General features: G+C 39.0%; 2 protein-coding genes across 3 annotated transcripts in view; one reads left to right on the forward strand and one right to left on the reverse strand.

Moving 5' to 3' along the window:
- LOC148674523 (transmembrane protein 230-like) overlaps window positions 1-23907 on the forward strand; it is a 92709-nt gene that overhangs the window by 11035 nt on the left and 57767 nt on the right. The gene's annotated exons all lie outside the window — the stretch shown is intronic.
- LOC148674524 (alpha-1A adrenergic receptor-like) lies at window positions 1523-23501 on the reverse strand. Of its 2 annotated transcripts, none has more exons than XM_088624711.1 (3): window positions 23118-23501; window positions 7659-9522; window positions 1523-2857 (listed from the first exon to the last, which is right to left on the reverse strand). In XM_088624711.1, exons 2-3 carry the CDS (start codon window positions 8554-8556, stop codon window positions 2352-2354), a joined length of 1404 nt encoding a protein of 467 aa, XP_088480837.1. In that variant the 5' UTR covers window positions 8557-9522; window positions 23118-23501; the 3' UTR covers window positions 1523-2351. The 2 variants fall into 2 exon arrangements, with proteins under 2 accessions (XP_088480837.1, XP_088480836.1); XM_088624710.1 differs by having other exon boundaries at window positions 22898-23501.

Below are 23907 nucleotides of genomic sequence, written 5' to 3' on the forward strand. Positions count from 1 at the left end.
TCAATGTTTGATGAATGAAAGGAGCATACAGTTGTGAGAAAAAGATTGTGAAGATTGGAATTATCTGTATTCCTGTAGTAATTGCTCCTCAAATGAAATCTTCATCTCTGTCATAATAATAGATTATATCACAACACAATCTGATTAAATAAGTAAAATACAAACAATTGTACTTTTTCATGTCTCTGGTGATCACATTTTTAAAACATTCTCTGTCTATTCTGGAAAAAGTATGTGAATCTTTAGATTTACAGTAGTAACTGGTGGAACCTCCTTTAGCAGCAATAACCTCAATTAAATGTGTTTGTAGCTGCTGATCAGTCCAGCACATCGCTATGGGGGGTATTATGGCCCATTCCTTGTTAGAAAACTGTTTCAATTTATTGATTTTTTTGGTGATATCTTGCATAAACAGCTTGCCTTAGGTCATGCCACAGCACTTCAATTGGGTTAAGGTCAGGACTCTGACTTGGCCATTCCAAAATGCAAAATGTCTTCTGTTTAAGCTATTCTGTTTTTACTCCTGCAGATTGTCAAGCTGCATGACCCAACGTCTATTTAGCTTGAGATCATGGACAGATACACTGACATTCCCTTTTAGAAATTAGTGATGTATTTTGGAATTCATTGGTCCCTCAATGATTGCAAGCTGTCTGGGCCCTGAGGCAGCAGAGCTGCCCCAAACCATGATGCTCCCCCCACCATGCTTTGTTTTTCTCTAAACATATTTATGCCACAAAGTTCACATTTGTCCAGAGAATATTGTTCCAAGAGCCTTATGGAACATCTAGGTGGCCTTTGCCAAACTTGAGGGGGCAGCAATGTTTTTTTTTTTTAAAGCAGTGGTTTCCTCCACGGTCTCCTTCCATGGACACACTCTTGTTCAATGTTTTCCTTATTGTGGACTCATGAACACAGACATTATAATAATAATAATAATAATAATAATAATTGCTTACACTTATATAGCGCTTTTCTGGACACTCCACTCAAAGCGCTTTACAGGTAATGGGGACTCCCCTCCACCACCACCAATGTGCAGCATCCACCTGGATGATGCGACGGCAGCCATAGTGCGCCAGAACGCTCACCACACATTAGCTATCAGTGGGGAGGAGAGCAGAGTAATGTAGCCAATTCATAGAGGGGGATTATTAGGAGGCCATGATTAGTAAGGGCCAATTGGAAATTTGGCCAGGACACCGGGGTTACACCCCTACTCTTTTCGAGAAGCGCCCTGGGATTTTTAATGACCACAGAGAGTCAGGACCTCGGTTTTACGTCTCATCCGAAGGACGGCGCCTGTTTACAGTATAGTGTCCCCGTCACTATACTGGGGCATTAGGACCCACATGGACCGCAGGGTGAGCGCCCCCCGCTGGCCCCACTAACACCTCTTCCAGCAGCAACCTTAGTTTTTCCCAGGAGGTCTCCCATCCAGGTACTGACCAGGCTTACACCTGCTTAGCTTCAGTGGGTTGCCAGTTGTGAGTTGCAGGGTGATATGGCTGCTGGCTAGCCAGTGCAAGAGATGCCTGAAGATCCTCATGAACTACCTCATGAAGCTGTTACCTTATGGTTCTTTGTTACCTCCTTGATCTTTGTATGGCTTGCTCTTGCCGTGATTTTTGTTGGAAGACCACTCCTAGGGAGAGTAGCTATTGCATTTGTATAGTATCTGCCTGACTGTGGATTGACAAAGGCTTTAGTCTTCATAAATGCCTTTTTATCCCTTTGAAGCCTTATGAGCATCAATGTCTACTTCTGAGTCCTTCTGAAACCGCTTTTGATCAGTGCATGTTTCACCAAATGTTTTTTTACAGGGCAGGGCATCTGAAACTCACACCTGAATGTCATCTCATTTAATTGGAATTCCCGACTCCCCCTTTAATAGAGGTCATAATACTAGAAGTTCACATACTTTTTCCAGCATAGACAGTAAATGCATAAACAATGTGTTCAATATAGGCAAGAAAAAGTAAAACTGTTTGTGTGTTATTTGTTTGATCAGATTGTGTTTATCTATTATTATGACTTAGAAGAAGATCAGATCACATTTCAGGAGCAATTAATGCAGGAATGCAGAAAACTCCGAAGGGTTCAGAAACATTTTCTCATGACTATAACATAGCTACAGGAATGACAGCATAGGGAAGATGCATCTGGAAAATGCTAAATTAAAAGTAAATTTGCACTTTTTAAGGTCTGTTTTCCTGTCCTGTTCCAAGTGAGGCCTTTGACCACCAATCCTGGTGCTTGAATTGACTGTCTGAGACAAGGGGCCATCACTTATATTGTTCTCCTTGTGGGGGATATTGTGCTGCAAGTGTGATTGCGACCTGAGGCCTCAGTTACACGGCCTCTCCATTCTCACACAGTGAGAGCTTGTGAATTTTGATGACTGGTACAGGAGTGGGTGTGGGGTCTTGCTTCGGAGGTTCACTGACAATACAGCAGCATGCCCTCAGCAGGCTTTTGCTTCGGACCCGGGCTGCCTCTGTTCGACAGCTGTGGCGCTCTGTGGAGGTCACCCCTGAACAAGCCCTCCTCTCCCCTCTGTCTCTCTGTGTTGCTGCTTGGCTCAGAATGGGTGTGGTGGGACTGCGTCCATGGTCTCCACGCTGCTCTGCTTCCAGAGTGCCAAAATGCCCATGTCCCACAGCCAGGGAATGTGGTTTTGAGGCTTGTCTGGCCTTCTGTGACAAGCACTGCACTCTCAGCACATTCTGGAAGGCCTTCTTGAACTCCTGACTGGAGCAGGGGTAGATGATGGGGTTGATGCAGCTGTTGAAATAACCCAACCAGAAGGTGATTTTGAAAATGGTCTCAGGTGGCCGATAGGCTGGGAATATAGAGCCTGGGAATACAGGAAATACACAGAAAAAAAGAATGTTAAAAAAGGTGCAAATCACTATAATGACCACTGACATTTTCAGGAAAATATCAAAGCACAGTTACCCTTGGCTGCTGTGGAACATGTTTTGACATATACACATCGTTGTTAATAACAAGTTATTAACTCATATAAGTTGTTTTTCATGATATTACCTTGTACTGTATTTGCTTTACCATGGTTTCTTAATATTTTATCATTATTATCATTACCTTTAATTTACCATGTGTTTATTGTCCCTTCTTATGCTCCACTCTGTCTTTATGGTGGTATACTGCAGCAATTTAAAAGATTACAACATAACTCCAATGCAGGTACTGGTCCAGTATTGCACACTGTGATTTTTCATTTTATCCTGGAAATAATGAAAAGCCTGCATCACCAGCGTTGTAAATGGAAATGACACCACCATGTTGGCTTATTAAAATCAGAGGGTGTTCTTCGATGGAAGGAAGAGCACAACAGCAAATTAAATTTCTCTGCCTCTGTTGGGTCTTTGTTGAGGTTAATGGTTTTTATTGAAATTAGCACCATAAATTGGGTACCTTCTGATAGCTAAGGAGGGTGCTCCTATAAGGAGGCAGAGTACAAATCACTACCAAACAATTAATAATGTTAGCTTATGAAATGTTCACAGGCCACTGTCTTCTAATTGGCAGCTTCTATTCTGTGCCTAGCATTATAAAAATATAAGACAGACTTACAGTACATCAGTCTTGGGGTTTAGGATGGCAGTTTCATCAGTATTTATGTTACAGGTGCAGAAGGATTGGTTATAGAAATCTTTTAAAAAATAATGTAAAAATATAAGCAGATGCATTTTTTGAAAACAGATGTTTTTTACTTGTTTTTGTGTCTTTTGTTGATCCCTCACAGTTTAGATGACAGAAAAACAATTTAAAGACCTCTAATTCACTACTATCCTACTGTTTGCCACATGACTTAATGGCCAGCTGATATCAGAATTTTTCAAATTTATCTCGTAAACAGGTGTCTGGGTTATCCAGCCCATGCCAATATAATCTAAAACTCTTGATCAAGTGGTCAGGTTTAAATAAAAATAATTACTTCCATGTTTTAATTGTTTCTAAGTTTGAATACATAGTCTGGTATAGTTCTGTACTACTCTGTTACTGTTCAATGAGTACAGTTATCGTTTTAGTGCTAAAATGATTCAGAAGATGGAAAATTGGCTTCTCAAGACGATATCTTCAGAAGCAGTGAGATAAAACCAAATTAAATCAAACTTTCATGCAGCCCAGTGAGTGAATAAGGTTTAAAGATTAAAACTTCTCAGTTTGCACCTCTGTTAACATGCCTGACAGCACATTATATTTTACCAGCTTCATAGCTGCAGCTACAGCTTTATATTTAATTCTGCAGTATTTGTCATTTTTGCTTTCAAAAAGCACTCAAATGTTGATCCACCTAGTACACACACATAAGAGCGCTGTTTACAAAAAGTCAAGACTCCTGGTTCCAGCTATTACCTTCAACTGAAGTACATCAATGGCTTTGTAAGCAGAAGGCCTGATTACCAGTTCTGTTCCTGTGTTATCTGTTGCAGTTGAAAAATACATAATTGGGTGCTAATCTCCGCACTTCTGAAGGCTTATTTCTGTAGCTATAAAACTACAAAAAAAACTAGTTCGCAATTCAACTTGGATTTAAAGTCGTTATAGTACCAATATCGCCACAGTAATTAAGTCAGGATGAGTATTGAGATTGATCCAGCAGAAATCACACTAAGGAGTCATATGTTTGCCTGCATTTATTCTCTTTCAGGATTCTGTCAATAATTTCACACCATGAATCATTAACTTCGGTTGCAAAGCAAAAGCAGCTTGGAACACAAATCATATGGATAGCTTCTTTTTAAGTTCTCTTGAGTCTTAAGTTATTCATTTAATTGCTCATTATACAGTATATATAGTATGCCAGTAAGTTCAGGTAAAAACAATGAAATTCTAAACCAAAATGTTGGCAAAACTTTGATAAGAAAGTAAATGTGTACAAGCATGTATTGTATATTTCTTTACACATGGTGTAATAAGTGGAGTGTTATATATACAGTAGTACATGCTATAATATGTTATTTTATGATCTTGTGTACTGTACAGTATATACACTGGGCTGGTGATGGTGGTTTTCAGCCCTGGGTCTTAAAATCCCCACATTTTAAGGTGTCTTCAGTTAGAGATAAAAACATTATGTTGTGCTTGAATAATTATTGAATAATACATGGTGAAAGGAAACAAATGATGGTTAAGTAGTAAGCTTGTAAAGCTGTACAGGACCAGGGCTGGAGACCCATGTGCACTAGGATTAAAAATGTGTATGAAAGCACCAACAGTTTGTTTTTCCTGATTGCTGCACAGGAGAAGGTTGATGCCAATGTCATGTTATGCAAACATCAATCAACACAAGGGGAGGACAGGGGGCCGCAAGAGGAGGGAAGTCACTAGGAGAAAACAAATGCGCAGCTCCGGAGCTACACAGGATAACTGAAAGTAAAGAAGATATGGACACACAAGCAGCCAGATGAACATGTAACTAGGCTAAGCAGTGCGATTTAAACCATATGGCTTTCACTTTTTTTGACCTGGTCAAATTCCAACGTAGGTCAAATTCTGGAATTAATAAAAGCCCCCCTCCCATATCCCTCTTCATTTATCCTCCTCCGTATTGACACCAGGGCAAAGCAAACACCCCTGCATGGTCTATTTGGTTTAATTATAGGAAATTGACAAGGTTTTTAATACAGTACTGGAGCGGCATACCTAAACAATGAGATTTCAGCATGCCTTGCTGTGGTCAGGGGAGAACACATTGAATTCCACTGCCTTAATAAACGAATGCCCAAATGTGCATTTAATGGAAAATATTTCTTCACATCAGTGATGCTGTAAAAATTAAACTTACAATTATTAAAAAATTCAACTATTAAAATGAATAAATCAGGTCCTTTTACAAACAGTTTTTTTTATCCAGAACATCTTACAGAGACTAGGGAAGAAGTTCTTAATTACTGATGTAAAGTTCTTTTTCAGTAGAGCCTTGTTTTTAATGTTTCATTCAATGGATGAAGAACAAGGAGGTTTAGTAATTTTCCCAGGGTGATAGACACAGACTTGTCTCCACAATGAATTCATGAAAAGTGCAACTGTATCCATTATCGTGAAGTGCTACAAATTATATTTTCATGTGATATAATCAGAATAGAAAAGGAAACAATGGATATATTGAAAAGGATCACAATAATTACAGTAGGAGATGCATTAGAGTGGGGTATATATATCTGCACATTTCTTTGTTGTTGATTTTTTTCTCCTGTGTTTAGCACCTGCAATCTAAGCATAGCAATTATCCTGTGTTAGACAGATCAGGGTGTACCAGACAAGAAATATTTTGAGGTCCTCAATGGTCCTAGGCAAAGTATTGCAATGACTGAACAGGCTGTCACGGTGTCTTCTGTACTTGGTTATGCAAAGATTGCTTATTATAATACACATTTCCCAACAGCCAAATACAGTGCATTGCAAAAATATTCACCCCTTCAAGTGATGGGAGTTTTTCGTCTTTGAAATGGGTATGAGATGCTCATCAAGCATCAAAAACAGGTTTTGCCATACTGTACATAATGCATCAGTTTTGAGCATTCCTTGTAAAAAGGATTCCATTTTAAAAGTGGTCTTGATAGTTCCTTCATTTGCTCCCCAGACTTCCTGTATGTGTAGGCAATATTAGGCCAAAAAGGAAAGGAAATTATGAATGCTGAAGATGAATGTGTCTTTTCTACAGACATTCACTAGAAGACATCTCAGCATTAAACACTAGGGAAATTGAATTTGTTTTTATTTTCTCTCTCTCACTGATTTCAGTAGATCTATGCAAAATGTTGGCAACACTCATTTGTACTGAAATGCAGATGATTTACTGTAGCGATATTGTAAATGGTTAGTGGCTCTGAAAAAATATTTTCCAGTAGCTCTCTGAGTAGAAGAAACATTTCTGTTTCTAACTGAAAGATGTGGCATGCTAAAAAAAAAACTGAATTCTAAGAAGCTGATTCAAATATGTATTTGCAGAGGTTTTTTTTTTTCCAAACTTGATATGTCCATATAAATATATGCTATTAAAAAAACAACTAGCAGAAGAAAAGAAAACAGATGTGAAAAGGATTCAGAGCCAAGCCCTGGGTTTTAAAAGTGTGAAACACATAAATCATACTGGAGGCAAATATGTTCTGTCTGCAAATCTCCCAGGGTATGTATAAATACATTTTAGCTATTTTTTGCTGTATTTATTTACATCTGTGCAATTTTACTCAGTCCATTTATATGGTTGTAATTTTAGGGATTAGACAAAAGATAAAATGAATGAATGATCTACTAATACAAAGGCAAACTTCATCAGCAGCTAAATGGCGTATTCCAATCTCACAAACTGTATTCGTGTGTCCACTACAATTTTCTAAACAAAAGTTTCTAAACACACTGGTAATGCACTGCTAGTTCACCTACTGGATCTCCCAGACCAATATTCTTGTATAGTAGGAGTTCAGAGGAAATGAACATAATGTGGTTGAAGACGACTGGACTAACTAAGCAAGCTTTCTTACCATATTTGTTTCTGAACTATGATCAGTATAGATTTGCCATAATCTGATTTTCATCTTGAAGGAGTTTCTTAAGGGTTAAAAGACCTGTCCGATGTGGCCCCCCAAAAAGGTAGTTTTAGGGAGCTCACAATTTGGTTGACTCACCAATGGGCAGCACAAGGAAGAAGGGCAACCAGCAGAGCACAAAGCAGCCCACTACAATCCCCAGGGTCTTGGCAGCCTTCTTCTCACGGGAGAACTTGAGCAGGCGCAAGGAGAAGTGCAGACGGCCTCGCATGGCCTCATCCTCGGGCACAGGAGTGTTTCCCCGATGCATCCGCAGAGTCACACTCTCCGAGTCGGACTTGTCAGTTTTGCAGCCATCTCGCAGGCCCCGGGTCTCACGCTTTGCTACCACATAGACGCGGCAATACGCGGTCAAGATGACAGACAGCGGGAGATAGAAGGAGCCGACGGCGGAGAAGATCGCGTAGCCGGGCTCCTCGGTGATCTTACACACGCTCTCGTCCTCGGGCGCAGGCTCCTTCCAGCCAAAGAGCGGCCCAATGGAGATGGTGATGGAAAGTGCCCACAGTCCCACCAGTGCCAGCACACCCCGCCGCTCCGTCATAATGGCAGGGTAGCGCAAAGGGTAGCTCACGCCCACATAGCGGTCGATGGAGATAACACAGAGGCTCATAATGGAGGCGGTACAGCACAGAACATCCACGGCTGCCCAGATGTTGCAGAAGACCCTCCCGAACACCCAGCGGCCCAAGATCTCAAATGTGGCAGAGAAAGGGAGCACTGTGGTGCTCAGCAGCAGGTCAGCCACTGCCAGGTTGACGATGAAGTAGTGTGTGACAGTCTGTAGGTGCCGGTGACACGCCACTGAGAGGATGACCAGGATGTTCCCAAGGATCCCAAAAACAATGAAGATCCCTAGAACCAACCCCAGGACCACTGCTTTGGTGATGTCCAGGCCTGGGGTGGGGGCCTGCGTGCAGTTGGTACAGTTTTGTGGCAGCGAATCTGGAATCATGTTCTCCCCTAGGGGGACCATGTCTGCAGAACACAGCACGGATGGTGGAAGGGGGTGGAATTTACGAAGGACTTAGGGGGAAAGAGTCCTGTCAAAGTCTGTCTCCACTTAAGACTTTTTTTTATTACTGCCTTGTTATTGTTTCATTATCTTATACTTAGGATAAAAGGAGGACCCTAACCACATTATAACCACATCCATCTGTGAAAGACAGGATGAGATAGCTACTGTTTATGTTTCTGAGCACAACGAAAGTACAATGAAAGTACTGGTGTAATCCGAGGGGCTAGAATACACTGGCACGTAATTTCCATTCCTGCCTCTGGGCCTTTGCTAAAGGGGGTCTAGCTCCAGCTTCTGAACTAGTTTAAAGAGTGGGAGTCTGACAACTGATGACCACCAGAGTAGTTTTGTCCCCAATTGAGACAAGGCATTTGTGGATCTTTAGAGACTGTTGGAATCATAGCAGATTGACGTTCTCTGGTATGCGCGGTCCTGAGACTATTTTGTAATAGTTCAAACTGTCCTGTGTCTTAAAAAAACATTGTTGTTCTTTTGCCACTTCTCTTCTACTTCTTAACAAGTCTTCCATAGTTCCAGCACTTTTAACTGGCTGAAATTGATTTGATTATTTTGTTTTCAAGGGGTTATAGTCCTGAAAACCACTCTCTTACAGAGCAGGCATTAAATCCTTCACAAATCCTTAAATCTATACCACAGTGAACATTCTCTTTGTAGTCTGAATCCAGTCATCCGCGGGATGGTCCTTTATTCGTGTCTCACCCTGGGTATAATAAAATGGTGCACGTTTTTATCTGGAAAAAAAAGCTTGGCAGTGTCCTCTGGTGAATATTTTTGGTAGAAAGGGCATAGGGAAAGAAGGGTCTGCTTTTAATCCATCTCCAAACTGTGGGAACTGCCAGAACTTGGACCGGATCTGCAGCAATGTGCAAAAAGGATCAATCTGTACAAGGACTCCAGTGCAGTCTGAAATAGAAGGACACAGCAAACTGATGATTTTGCAATGTTCTTTTTTGAAAACACATTTTGTTAATAATTCTGTCATAAACCCAGCCATTCTATCATATCTACTTGCAGCCAACAGAATGATCCACCCCCATTTCCAATTATGTAAACACTTCACTGGTGCAGCGATTCTTAATTCGAACACAAACCTTTCTTTCCCTTTTGCTGTGGCTGAGTATTTGCAAAAGCCCTGTTGTTTTTCTTCTTTGAAGATTATGTAGGAATCTCGGAGTCAACAAAAGACTGAAAACTTTTTTTTATTTGCAGTATAAAGAGTTCATCCTAAGTAAGAGAAATGGATCTGGAATGGAATAACTTCAATCACAATTAACTTATTGACTGTAACAGACATTTCAAAGCTTTACTCTTGCTGCATAATTGTGTTTTGCTAGACTAGTTTTACAATTCTCTTCCCGTGGCAATATCAGAGTCACTTCCAGCACAATATCAGGGTCTGCATAAATAATTGTGCATCATTAGTATATTTTACAGATAATATAGTAAGGCTGGTCCTATCTTATTGTAACTCAGTATTGGTAAACAACCTGTGAAGACATTGATCCAATATCAGCAATGTGACCCTTTCACTGTTTACTTATGGTTGGCTAATTTTGGTCAAGTTATTCTGCTACAGCTTCTCATGGCAGTGGACCAACACTGACCCAACCCTACCTGCAGCAGAAGTAAAAAGAATAGTGCTGGTTTTGAAAGCCCAATCTCCTACCAATGACCTGAAATTAAAATGAAGATTTTTTTTTTCTGCCAGATAAAAAGTGGATCTTTTTGTATGAAACATTAAGGACAAATAAGGTCAAGTCATGTCTGGACTCTCCCATGTTTCTTACTTTATTGTTGTACCTTGTATTTGCTTTTTTTACTAGACGTCTGAACAAATGTGTTTAATCAAATAAGAATTGGATGAAGAGGGAGCAACTAGTGCCAAACGGCACAACTAGTAAAGATGCTCAGAGTATCAAGGTAAAGCAGGGGTATCATTAACGTAGCAGGTCCTGAAGAGCATAAAAAAGTTCTTAAGACAATATTCGATTAAGATATTTAAAATCATGGGTGAACTCAAAAACCTATAGCATCCTAAAGCACCAGGACTTTGACTCCTAAGCTAAAGGACTACAGCCTCATACTACAGAAATTGCTGCCTGTGAGAGGGATACCTGTACCTCCAGTATCACAGCTCTGTCACAGTTAAGAGGGTTAAGCCTTACCACCCAATCCTTCAGGCTCCTGTAAACTAGTAGTGTTGTGAGAACTTCTATTCGTCTCCACCTGGTGTTAATACACCTGCAATACACTTTTATTTCCCAAATGGCAAATCAAGTTAGTTAGCTATTAGAGATTCCAAATGGGCAGGGTACAGAAGAGAATACTGACATTTGATGGACAAAAAAGGAGATAGGTTCCAAAAGGTTTTTTGATCCAAAAATCTTATTAATCTGTTTATGCCACCTGTAAGAACTCAATCTGTATAATTGCTTTATTGTACCAAAATTCTATCTACAAGAACACCCCTACCATCAGTTCTGAATGTGCATATCCTTCATTTCTGTGCCACTTCTATCCAGAAAATACTCCAAATGGTACCCTGCTCATTTACAGGGTTTTCTATTGTATTTTGATGTTTGACCTTCTGTTGTTATATACTTATGTTTGTGTTTACTTCTAGACTGGATCCAACTGTTAAAGAAATATGCAGTAGGTTAATGGACAGAAGGGACAGAATTATGAAAAAATGAACAAATAAGAAAAGCATGGATGATGGAAATTTTGTCTTCATCAAGTAGATCACAAAATCTGAACATTACAGCCTGCTGGCAGTGCCTCTCCACAGCCAAATTGTCACAGTTAAACTAGAAGCCACCCGATCTATCATGTTGTTCTGACAAGTCCAAGACTGAAATACAGTGCAAGAATAATAGATTATTTCTATTTTACTGTACAGAGTAGATAAATCACGCTTTTTGGCACTGAAGGTTAGGGAGAATTGTTGTCTTTATTTTTGTTATTGTTTTTTTTATCTCTGAACTTCTGACTTCTGTCCCCCTACAGTTAATCATTATTTCTCCCAACAGTGTTTAAGACCCTTGATCAGAAATCTGCTCACAGCAAAACCCACTGGACGTCTGTGATCAATTTGATTAGTTTCCCTGCATGGGTCATTAATTTCGCTGTTATTGGTCTGTTTCACTCACCAGACTGTGCACGGAATAACAAAAGGCAGGGTAATGATGTCCCCGATTGATAAATGAAGTGGGATGCTGCAATTATTTATTAATTACAGACAGCAAAGCTTCTGAAGCCAGGCTACACTAAAGTAGGCCTGGAACACCAGACAGAGTATTTTAGATTGTTATGTAATAAATGAAAAAAATAAACATTTTATTTGCTATCCTTAATGGTCCATAGGAAGATTTCATTTTTTTACTCTTCTTGTCACCTTTTTTTCTCATTCATAGTGTAAATCTACAGAATACTAACGCCCAACAGTGTAGCTCCTTAATTGATAGATTGATCATAATAATGATCAGTTTAATAATAAATAAGAAGTGGACTTAAGTCAATTTCTGGAGCAGAGTGGATTGGATGGGGTTGTATCTCAAGGTAGATTCATCCCAACTTCCAGTTTCCTCTCCACTTCATAAACATGTACTGTCTATGATAATTGGCATCTCCAAATCAGTGATTCTCCTGAGGTGGTTCTGAGGGAGAACTGTTTCTATTCTAACTTGGCACTCAATCACTGCTTCTTATTAATGCATGTGATTGATCTGCTTGCTTGTTTAGACTGCACTCAGTCTTGGGCTTCAAAAATACAACATCAGCATACAGAATTTATACAGTCTCTAACTTGTTTAGTCCTGTGACAGGGTTAAAATGGGGCTATAAACCCCATTAAACCTTTTAAGAGTTGAAAGAAAATTTAAAACCAGATCTAAAATTTAAAACAATGAAAATTTGCTTGCATTTGAGAAGCTGGCTGGAACAAAATCCAGAAGACACGATGATCTCCCAAGACCAGGATAGAAAGCCACTGCTCTTCCAATTGCCCTTTTTGTGCATGAGAGTGTGCGTAACCTGAAATGGACTGTCATCCTGTCCAAGATCAAACCTTTGCCCCAGTCGCCTGTCAGAAATCAAGACATGTCACTTCATAGAGACTTCGTTTTAAAAAATAGATTGTCCAGTTAATGTACACTCCCCCAGATTTGGACTTGACAGTTACGCGTATTTCATGTTTCAGTTTATGGTGCCCTCACACGGGTCGAAAATGTGAAAGTATATGGTAGGCAGATTCCTCCTTCTGCTCTACTTTGAGACACTCGTCTTCTAACAAAGGTAACACATCCCTATGCCAGTGTTACGAAGCGTTTATCAGGACAGTATGCAGACGATAGAATCTGGAAGGGAGTGCAATAAACACGAGGAGGTGTGACGACGGTGCACTGGTGCTTGGGGGGGGGGGCGCGGTCCAGGTGAACTAGTCCAAAACAATCCGAAAGGGGAAACCAGGAAGCAGTCCAAAAGTCCAGTACCGGGTGATCCATCCAAGACAAAACAAGACGAGGTTAAGAACTGGAACAGGATCCGGTGCAGGGATAGGAAAAAAAAACGGGGTTGACGAGGCCAGGCGCTCTGAGCCCCGGACTCAGCTGGGTCAGGACAGGCGTCCATCTTCCAATTCAGAGCCTGGAATAGAGTGAGCATCTGGCTTATATGGGGGGGCTGGATTGGAGGTAGGTACACATAATCAACTAAAATGTGAAAGAGCGGGAGCGCCCTTTAGAGGAGGGATTACAATCATGACTGAATCAGAGGTTCAGTGCTGAAAAGCCCTAGACAACTTTTCCCACCCCACACTGGACAACATTCAGCAAATTGTGCACCACCACTTGGAGAATTACAGTTGCCAAAGACTACTTGGAAAACTGCCATTAGGTCCTGGATTTGGGAAGTAGTGAAAGGCAGATAAGGTTTTCATTAAATTTGGGCAATATTTCTTTTGAGCAAAGCTGTTTCTGGAAGTGTTCTGTGTGAGAGAAAGACAATGAATTTTACTATTTGACAGAAGCACGTGTAGTCAGTTTAAATCTAAATATGCGTCTTTAAAAATTAGCTTAGTTGGCTGATCAGATAGTTGTTCGTGTTCCATAGGGCATTGAAGGTCCCTGAAGGATCTGTTTTCTTTCAATTCATATACCTGTAGACTTTCATATTTTATCTGGGTCTTTTTGGGCTTATCAAATGTTTACAGCTGGTAAAATGGTGAACTGGGGATTTCAATGTATCTTTCAACAGCCACAAATTACAAATCCGGTGCATGATGGAGGTATTTCATTTACAACAGGCTTTTATCTTAAACTGCAGAGTCCTGGTCATTAAAATTCAGTATTTAAAGTAATTAAAGCAATTCTTCTGTTCTTGAAGTAACAAATGCCAGCTGTATGTTTATATAAAATGTTCTATAAAATACAATATAAAATAAATATGGTACTGCTTTGTTACATTGAGTACAGTGGTGGAAAATATCAGCCTCACCACTAACTAATGGGTTTATAACTTGTTATCGGGAAGTGGGCAGAATATGGATTTACATATATCCTCATGGGGTGGCATGGTAGTACAGTGGTTAGCATTGCTGCCTTGCAGTGCCATGGCTTCAATTCCAAACCTGGGCTGCTGCTGTCTGTCTGTTCTTCCTGTATTCATGTCGGTTTTCTCCCATAGTCCAAAGACCTACTGGTAGGTTAACTGGCCCCTGACAAAACAGCCCTGGTGTGAGTGTGTGCATGTTTGATTTTGTCTGTGTATACTCTGCAATGGACTGGCATCCAGGATGTATCCTACTTGCCCTTGTTAATTGCCAGGATCAGCCCAGCTCCCTTGTGACCCTGAAATGGTTAGAAAATGGATGGATATATCCTTATTATCCTCATAAAATTGCTTGGTTTATGAGCTGCCTTCAATAAGACATAAATTGTAATGGTTAGATGTCTGCAATTTAAGTATTTGAATATATACAGGTAGGAATGCTTACTTTGGAAGTTATTGGGAGGTGATTGGATTGATACCATATACTTCAAACTACTGCCAGTATCTTTAAGTTTAGACCACTCAGTGAGGGTAAATTGTATTAGATAGACTACATGAAATCTGTTATCTCAATGAAAGTGCAACAATATACTAAAAGCAAGGTATTTTTTAAAGAAAGACATGAGTTTGTCAAGAATGAACTTCCAATTCCTGCTGTTGACATCAATGTTTGCTGTGTTTTGCTCCATACTGTATGGGTTCTTCATTATTTAATTGAATCTTAAATCTAACTGATAGTTTACTAATTTGACCTTTTTTAATTGTTTTTTTTAACAGCCAGAGTTTTTAATCTACCTATTGTATAAATGTGTATGTATAAGTAACTTTCTAACTGCAAAGAACAACTAAAAAGGTGTGATTTATCAAGTAAATAGTTCAATTAATTTTTCAATTCCAGCACTCTGCTGGAATTAAATCTAACAGATGTTTGGTTACCAGTACAGGGATTGGGAAACTTTGAATTAATAGTACACAGTGTGTCTCATTAAATGGCTTTTACTGTCATAAAGACTTTCTTTAGTTCACACAGTTTAATGTAGTTGCTGAACCATCACCCAGTGCTTTTTGTTGGCAGTAGTTTATGTTGTTATTTTCAAAGTGTTTTGACAACCTCTCATCAGATAAAATGTTTATTTTTTGTCCAATATCTGGATATTATTCAACTCTTTTTGCCAAAAGTGAGATTTCTAATGAACAGACATTCCACCTTGAATATGAAGATGGTGTGAACTGTACATCTAAGTCCTAGAAGGGACCTCACAATCCAAGTCAAAGTTGGCCTTGATTACATCAAAACTATTGATTAGTTGCAAACTAATCCTGTGCTTGGTGGTTGGTAAGAAGCAAATACAGCCGCACTTCTTATCCATTAAAAAGCTACTGACAAATGTGTGAACTTTACACCCCTGATACAGTATTAGTTTCATATTACCAAGAATTCTCAGTTCTCAACAGGTCCAATGTTTACAGTGCAGAGTCCTGGTCATTCAGTGAAACAAAATGTCAACATCTAGTACACCGTTTCCAAATTCCCGTGGTTGGACAGGTTGAACTTTTGATGTAACCCAGTACTCCTTGTGTTGTTTCTGTTTTTCTCTAACGTAATAATAATAAACTTTATTCTTACAGCACTTTCGAAAGTGGCTTCTCAAAGCGCTTTAGAGTACTCAAAAAAGTACTCAGTGAGAAGAGACAGCAGGAGTAGACTAGGAAAACAATGGGGCAGACATGGAACCAGTAGAATAAAAGCCTATAAGGAGAAGGATTTGAGTCTTGATTTGAAAGTGCTCAGGGAAGGTTATACTCAGATATCCTTAGGGATTCGAATTCCAGAGCTTTGGGACAGGAGAAGGCCCTGTCACCCATAGTATGTAGATGGGCTTGGGGACAGACAGAAGACCAGAATTAGGTAAAAGTTTATGAGGTGGGAAGTAGGACGATAGTAATTCAGACAGGTTCTAATGTAGCAAGCCATGTAGAGCCTTTTAGGTGAGCATGTGGAACACGAAACCTGATTGGAAGCCAGTGCAAGAACTCCATGATAGAAGTAATACTGTATGTTTGCTTGCACAAGTCCTGGTTAGGATTCTGGCTGACAAATTCTGTACATACCAAAGTTTGTTCAATATGGATTTAGATATCCCAGCAAGTAGAGATCAATTCAATCAATTCAAACAGTAATCAATTCAAGAGATGACAAAAGTGTTGACTAGCTTTTAGGATGTGATAAGAATGATATTTTTACAATATGTTGCACGTTTGGGTAAAACGTCAACCCTGGATCAAATATCACCCCCAAGGTCTTCAATTTATATTGAAACTCAAGTATAGTACCATCCACAGATATAGCAACTCATTGGCTTTACAAAGTTGATGGGAGTTGCCAAGAAGCATGACCTCACTCTTCACAGTTCAAATGGAGGAAATATTGAATCATCCATGTTTTTTTTGTCAGAAATACAATTAGAGAGATCACAGACAGCCATATCAGTGTCAGGTTTAGTATGGGGATAATTTTGTGTATCATCAGTGTAGAAATTATAATTTAGTCCACTGATCTTTATAGCTGACCAAGTGGGAAACTGTAAATGCTGAAGAGCAGGGGAACCAGTATTGAGCCCTGAGGAACACCAGTCTTAATGAGTCCAACTTCAGGACTGAAACCCCAAGAAAGACAAAGTGTCTGTAATCAGTAAGTTAAGGCTTGAACCATTTAAGAGCAATGTCAGAAACTTCTAATAGTATCAAGACGTGAAAGTTAGATGTCATGGTTAATAGTGTCAAAAGCAGCACTATGGTCAAGGAGAATAAAGATAGAAAGCCATAAGAAGCCATAAGAATCAGAAGTCATATGAAGATCATTAGTGACCTTAACCAGGGTTGTTTCTGTGCTGTGTAGTTGTCTGAAACCAGATTGCGTGGGTTTGAAGAAGTTGTTTGTGATTGAATGGTTATTTAAGTAAACTGTAATATCACGTTCCAGATTTTGTGCAGGAAACGGTAGGTTGGATATAGGCTGAAAATTTTTTAGGTTGTCCAGAGCCATGTTTGTTTTTTTATCACAGGGGTTATTGCCTTTAAAGGCCTTTAAAGGCTGTTGTTACAACACTAGCGCTCAAGTACTCATTTATTTCTGCGTGTTAAGGACAACATGGCAGAGAGTAGAGAAACAGGACTGAAATAAAGCAGAGGGAAATGCAAATGCTCTTTCATTGTCTCTTTGGAACTTTTAAAATTGCCAGGAAAGTGTTGCCTTAATAAGGCAGATGTTAAGAGCTGAACAGTTCATTAGGTTAACAAGGATGTTTTTGCCATTTTGTCAAAACTTTGTGATTCCCACAACCCCTGCACTCTCTCTATTTGCATTCTATCTGCACTTCCTTGCTCCTGCATTATTTATTACCACTATCAATGTGAGCAATCTCTTGCAGCAACAGATGTCACTCCTGCTGCCACCTCTGTTTTCTGTGTTTTTTTTTTTTGCATATTGGCACCTTCTTCGTCTTTGTGCAATCCCGTATATTGTTTTACATGTTTTTGGCTTTGCTTGGAAAATTTATTTTGCAATAAGTGTAACCCGCCAAAAATATTTCTGTTTCTCAGGATTATTTTTTTTTACTTTTTCCACATTTTGTCCATTAAAAACATTTGTTTACAAGCCAAAAAACAAAAAAGAATTTACTGTAATTGAAAATCCATAGACGAGAATAAAACTACATTTTTCTCAAAGAGACAACCCTGCAGGGTGAATTGTTTTTTGGGATCAACTTCGGCCACTTATAGTATGTCCTATGACCTTAATCACTCATACTGAGTGATATCATGATGGGCAGTATTAAATCTAAGACTACCAATTCTGGCACTAATTAACTGGAACAAATGGGTAATTTTGACCAGTTTCACCAGAAAGCATGCCCTCATTATCACATCACTTTCAATAATTGCTCAACCAATTCAGTGTTACAGTTGCCCAGAGCTTATCCACAGAAGCATTGAGCACAAGGCAGGATACACCCTGGACAGGAGTCCATTCCATTACAGGGCACACACAGACTCAAACACACACACATGGACAATTTTACAAAAGACAATTAACCTACCACCACATCTGTGGACTGTGCAACGAATCCCACACAAACATGGGGAGAATATGCTTACACCATGCAGATTGAACCCCAGGAATTGAACCCAGGGCTTCACCACTTTGGAATAGCAATTCTAATCACTGCGCTACCATGCCATCTGCCAGAACGCAAGCCAATTTTTTAAACCAGGCTTGAGGTAAACCGTAATACAGAAAATGGAAATTGTCTTGTCCTTCACAGCATGGGAAAAAAAACAGAGGGCAAAAGCCACAGAAGCAAAACACATGCTGGACAGCTGACACGCTGATCTCTGAATTCAAAATCCTTTTATGCCTGGCCTTTTCTCTTCAATTTGCTTGCCAGCTATACAGTACCAATAAAATCAGGTCTTGTCAACAATGTAAAACAATCATCATTTTTTACTGTTATTACTTAAGTTTCTTTTTTTAAAAGGGAACTGGGCTGGGTTCACGGACAATGTGGATAACGTGGGGTGGTAAGACAGTTGAGGGATGGTTGAGGAGATCTCACTGCCCTCCTCTCTCACACATGATTAGCCACAGGCTGACCTCGTGTTGCCTTACTGCTCCGCAGTCCCAAGAAGAGGAGGGAATCGGTGTAGCCAAGAATATGAACAGATCAGATTGTATGTACATTTGCATTCAGCACAGCAGCTTCTCTTGTAACACATCATTTGTGTTTATTCACCGCGAAATATCTCTCAACATCACAGCTGCTGATGTAGTGTATCTGAGACTGGTGGTTATGAAGTGAATAACAGCGTGCTTACTATACGTGTCCAACTAACTATACTTTACTGGAATGGTTGTAAGAGTTTGCCTTTTACCAGAGTCTGGTAACTTATAACATAATTATATTGTAAAGGAACAAGTAATAGGTTTATTCCATGCTGGAAAAAAAGAAGAAAGAAAACACAACGTTTCGGCCGTGGAGCCTTCTTCAGACACCTGAAGAAGGCTCCACGGTTGAAACTTTGTGTTTTCTTTCTTCTTTTTTTCAGCATGGAATAAACCTATTACTTGTTCCTTTGCAGCCTACGCATGCTGACACAGCTACCCACCTGAATAATTATATTGTTATGCACACAGTGTATGAAAAACAAATACTACATGCTAACATGTCCATACAGATGTTTTATAAATGAAGTAGCCCAGGATTTAATTTTAAACAACAACAAAAATGTATCTAATCTCCAAGAGGATTTTGAAGTGGATCAAGTTGACATCGATCGACTGACAATGTTCTGTGATTAAGATTTTTATTTTGTTAATGGTAATCATGTTCCATGTATCATTTTCTTTTTCTTAAATACCTCAGGCCACTTAAGGTTGCATTAGATACAGGAATCTGCGAAAAACAATAGCATACTGTATGCATAACAACCAAATATGGGCTGGTACAACCATTTTGTGTTTGTTCCTGTAGTGAATCCTAATTATGGCTCTTCTATTATCAGGCTTTTCTTGAAATCCCAGTGGGCCTCACTATAAAAAGCTTAATTATTTATTTCTACAATAACAATTGTAGAAATAATGGTTCCCCTGTAAAGCGGAAAGTCCACAACAAGGGCTCTCTTACTGAAGTGAAAAAATAAATATGGGAAATTTTCCGTTCTCTTTGGAAAAAATGTAAATAGGGGGTGGGGCTGTGGAGGGATGAAAAGGATATAATAAGCATGGATGATTTTTTTAGCGTAGGGCCGAATATCTTTGAACAAACTACAGATAGAGGTTAGGACAATAAACAGATTGTTAGTCTTTTGGCCTCTTATTGCCGAACATTGATTCATTACCCTGAGGGATATGCCGTTTGTAGTCTTTAACGATTTATACGATCAGATAAGATGTGAACATAACATTTGGAGTCCTCTTAAAATCCGTGGGTTGCCTAGGCAGGAGCTCCAAAGGCAGAATTCGGGATGTGACGAACTATAATTCTTGATGATAACATAATGCACCATAATCATATCACTGACGCCCTGCGCTCATAATGATACTGTACCTCAGTGACAAATTTCAAAGAGACGCACAGTAAGACATGGGGTTCTAAAAAATACCACTTTATAAATGAAATCAAATTCTTATAAAATATGTGCAGAAAATGAGGCATGTTGTTTGTAGAATTTTTCATAATTTGTAAAAAAATATAGTTATGATACAGTCAAACGACAGTTAAAGGATTTAAAGTACTACATTCGTTTTATTAATATATCTGTCACTCGCCAGGAGCATTAAATCATTTGTCTGGTACAGTGACATACTGTGACATAATAAAGCATTTCATGAAAACCGTTCTGTGAGAATCCGACACAGAAATTCAGAAAATTGCATGCTTTACATTTTTAATTTGCTTCGTTCCTTACAATACATTGAAAAATGTGTTTTTTTTTAACATAACGTACTTCTGTTAACTATGATGCGCTGAAGCGCACTAATACAGTATTTCCCTTTCAGCTTTAATTTTCTGAAAGAAAACCTCGGGTGAATATACAGTATGATGTGTACTGTGACAGATAAGCGCACGGCCTGTTTACCTTCTTAAGTCGCCGACTGAGAAAGATTTCTTAGCATTAACATTTCGAATGCTCCCGAGTTCTACCAATCATCTTTTATACGTGCCCCCCCCCCCCCCCCGTAAATATTTTAAATAGCATACTTTTTTGGAATTATAGTCATGTTTACTACACTGATTAAGTCGATTTCTCTCCTCGTTTTATTCAATGTTAGGTTTTTTAGTCGAAGGGTAGCAACCAGAACTTAAGGATGTATAAATGTAAAATATTTCTCATCAATACTTAATTAATAAAGGTAACTGAATTTAAAGTAACGTTTTAAGAAACATGTTTCGTGTTTTTCTGTAAAGAGACTTCACAGTCTGAACCGGTTTCTTATTGAATTCTAAGAACTGCTGCGACCAACAAAGTCCGCCTATCTTCCCTCGTTAAATGTATTCAATGATTATCATTAATAATTTAAAATACTGTATGTCAGGTGCTCGGTGTACTGTCACTATCCACCTTGTGTATTGAGCATACAGTATAGAGGACATGAGATTCCGTTCCCAAATGATTGCAAAGCTTCTGTTTTTTTAACAACACAATCCATTGCTAGGTTACAACAGGATATGATATAATTCCTAAAAGTGTAATAAATAGTGGAAGTTACTATTTCTTCAAAGGCATTTGGCGACTTCGACCTGTGAAGTGCACTGTTGCGGACACCTTATCAAGGATGACCACCTGTGAGGTATAGTCTACATGTACATACTGTACTGTACAACAGGGGCTTGTATTTACTGAGAATTGATTATGAACGATCAATATACAATTAACATTGTTTTCCCGTCTCTCATGGATTGTTCATGAATGAATATCGCAATTAGCGTTCATTGACAGCGTGGTGTATCGTTAATACCTGTTTTACCGCTCCTTGTGAAATGTAGTTTTTTTTTCTCCCTAATGCCAAGAAATGAAGCTGCATGCAGTCCCCCTGGCGGATAATCACTGTTTAACAGAGTGAAAACGGGGATGTGTTGTATTTCTTGAAGGACAGGCTACAGTGATTTCACTGCAAAGGCTGATGAAATTAAATGAGCCAGGAAATTTGAAAATGTAAATTGTCGCAAAGACATGAACACAGTGGAAAATATACTGATGTACCGGTGGTTTTTGGTGAAATCTAGTCAGATAACCGTCAAAGCTACGTGCGTCCGAAGTTTCTGTTAACGCATGTATTTTGGAATAAAAACATTGGTTTTCAGAAAAAGGTAGCCAAGTAAAAGCATGTACAAGAATTACATATGATCCAAAGGTGTTCAGCTGAATTTATGTATGAAAAGCTCATTTCGAAAATAAATTATGTGCAAAATACCAATACTTGTATTCTTAAATCTAAGAACCTTTGTTAAAAAAATACAGTAAAACTTATAAAATGGCATTTTAACCAGTAATCTGTATTAGTTTAGATTTTAACATAAATCAAGATTAGAATGTGCTGACCCCTCTTAGTTAAAAAAAGCAGTACTCATTTGCTGCTAACACCCTGAGTCTGCTATACAGTACATGTTAACACGCTGACAGAGTAGTAGTTCGAATAAGAGTTGAAAAGCACTTGTATAACGGAAAATATTCACCGTGTACAGTAAAAGAATGTAGCGTTGAAAAGTGTACATTCATAATAACCTACAGTACTACAATTACTACTCAAATGTTAATATTTGCTTATTAAAGTGGTTATATTTTAACTAATAAACGGCATCGTGTATGATATCTATACTGTACATTCAATGCTCAAATGAATTAGCTATATAATTGACATTTTTCACCTTGGTTGTTAATATGAATATAAATGTAGTCCAGTTTTAAAAGTAGCCTATAGCATATAGCCTTCACTGTTCAAAATAAAAAGGGTCTCATAAATTGCGGGATAACCTCAGTACAATTCCAATGTCTTTTGTACTCCTATAGCAGACTGCAGTCTATTTCCCTAGCACTGAACTGACAACCACAAAGCGTATCAGTTCTAACTTCCATTTTTATTTCTTAGAGCCAAGACTGGTATGTAAATTATTACTCGAAGGCAGACGTTAAATTCCAGACACGATTGCACTTAGTTTTATTAGCCTACCTTGTTTTTCTCCGGTCATTGCGTCCATACAGTACGTCCGAAGCACGTCCTCAAAAACCTTTTGTATTCATAAATATCGATAATAAAATAAAAGTGAACTGGAGGTAAACTAAACTGTGAAAGTGCCGTTATTAGTGCACCCCGGTGTAGGAAAAGGGGAAAACAGCCCAATAATGTCCAATAATTCCTATAAGTCAAGCACCGAACAGTGCCACCTCGCCTCTAGTCTCTCCGGTCGCATTCAGTGTCGGTGTGCGCCGAGTAAACTGGTCAGGTACTTCGATTCCCTCTTCTTTGGGAAACGTCATATTCAATCAGAACCTCCTCTGCTACTATTTTCTCTTAAAGAAAATAAACTCCAAAGTGACTCATTCCTTTTTCTCCCTTTACTCCCTCCCTCTCAATCTCCCTCTCTCACATTAATAGAACGCGTCCGTTCGGGCGCTTGAATAGATTGCTTTAGCCACGAAAAAATGGATCCAAGTGCCTGTCCTATATTGTACCTTTATTTTATTTTCTTTCTTTTAAGCGTAGAAATGAACAATTAACTGGTACTGTATGTTATTCTTTCAGGGTGCAAAGATATTGATATTCTAATAACATACTGTAACACCCCACCACATACACACAGAGAAACTCCCAATGACAGGATTTTAGATTACTTGCAATAAAATCTCCCGTTTTCTCCCCTTGGCACATACAGTGTATTTTGCACTAATCCTATAACTGCTGTGCTAACTGTTGTAGAAAGCCGGCATTTGTAAACATGACATGATCAGAGTTTTTACATTTGTTACAGAACTTGCAATGATGGCAAATAGATCTACAGTATGTCTATGTACATTACATACCCATTTTACTCCATTAACTCTGCAGTGTCTAATAATACCCCATTTCTATTAATACCACATGCAAGTGGAAAGGTTGAGAGAGAGCGGTTTGGTATGACACTGTACAAGCTATGAAAAGCTTGCTCCATGATTTTATAGATCAGAAAATCTTCAGTCGTA

This window comes from Lepisosteus platostomus, chromosome 3 (genome assembly GCF_059453375.1).
Source record: "Lepisosteus platostomus isolate fLepPlt1 chromosome 3, fLepPlt1.hap1, whole genome shotgun sequence".
Classification (NCBI taxonomy): domain Eukaryota; kingdom Metazoa; phylum Chordata; class Actinopteri; order Semionotiformes; family Lepisosteidae; genus Lepisosteus; species Lepisosteus platostomus.

Coding starts and splice junctions, on each gene's coding strand:
- LOC148674524 (XM_088624711.1), bottom strand. CDS start 8,556: ATGGTCCCCCTAGGGGAGAACATGATTCCAGATTCGCTGCCACAAAAC. Junction 2,858..7,658: donor CTTCCTTGTGCTGCCCATTG/GTGAGTCAACCA, acceptor CTGTATTCCCAG/GCTCTATATTCCCAGCCTAT.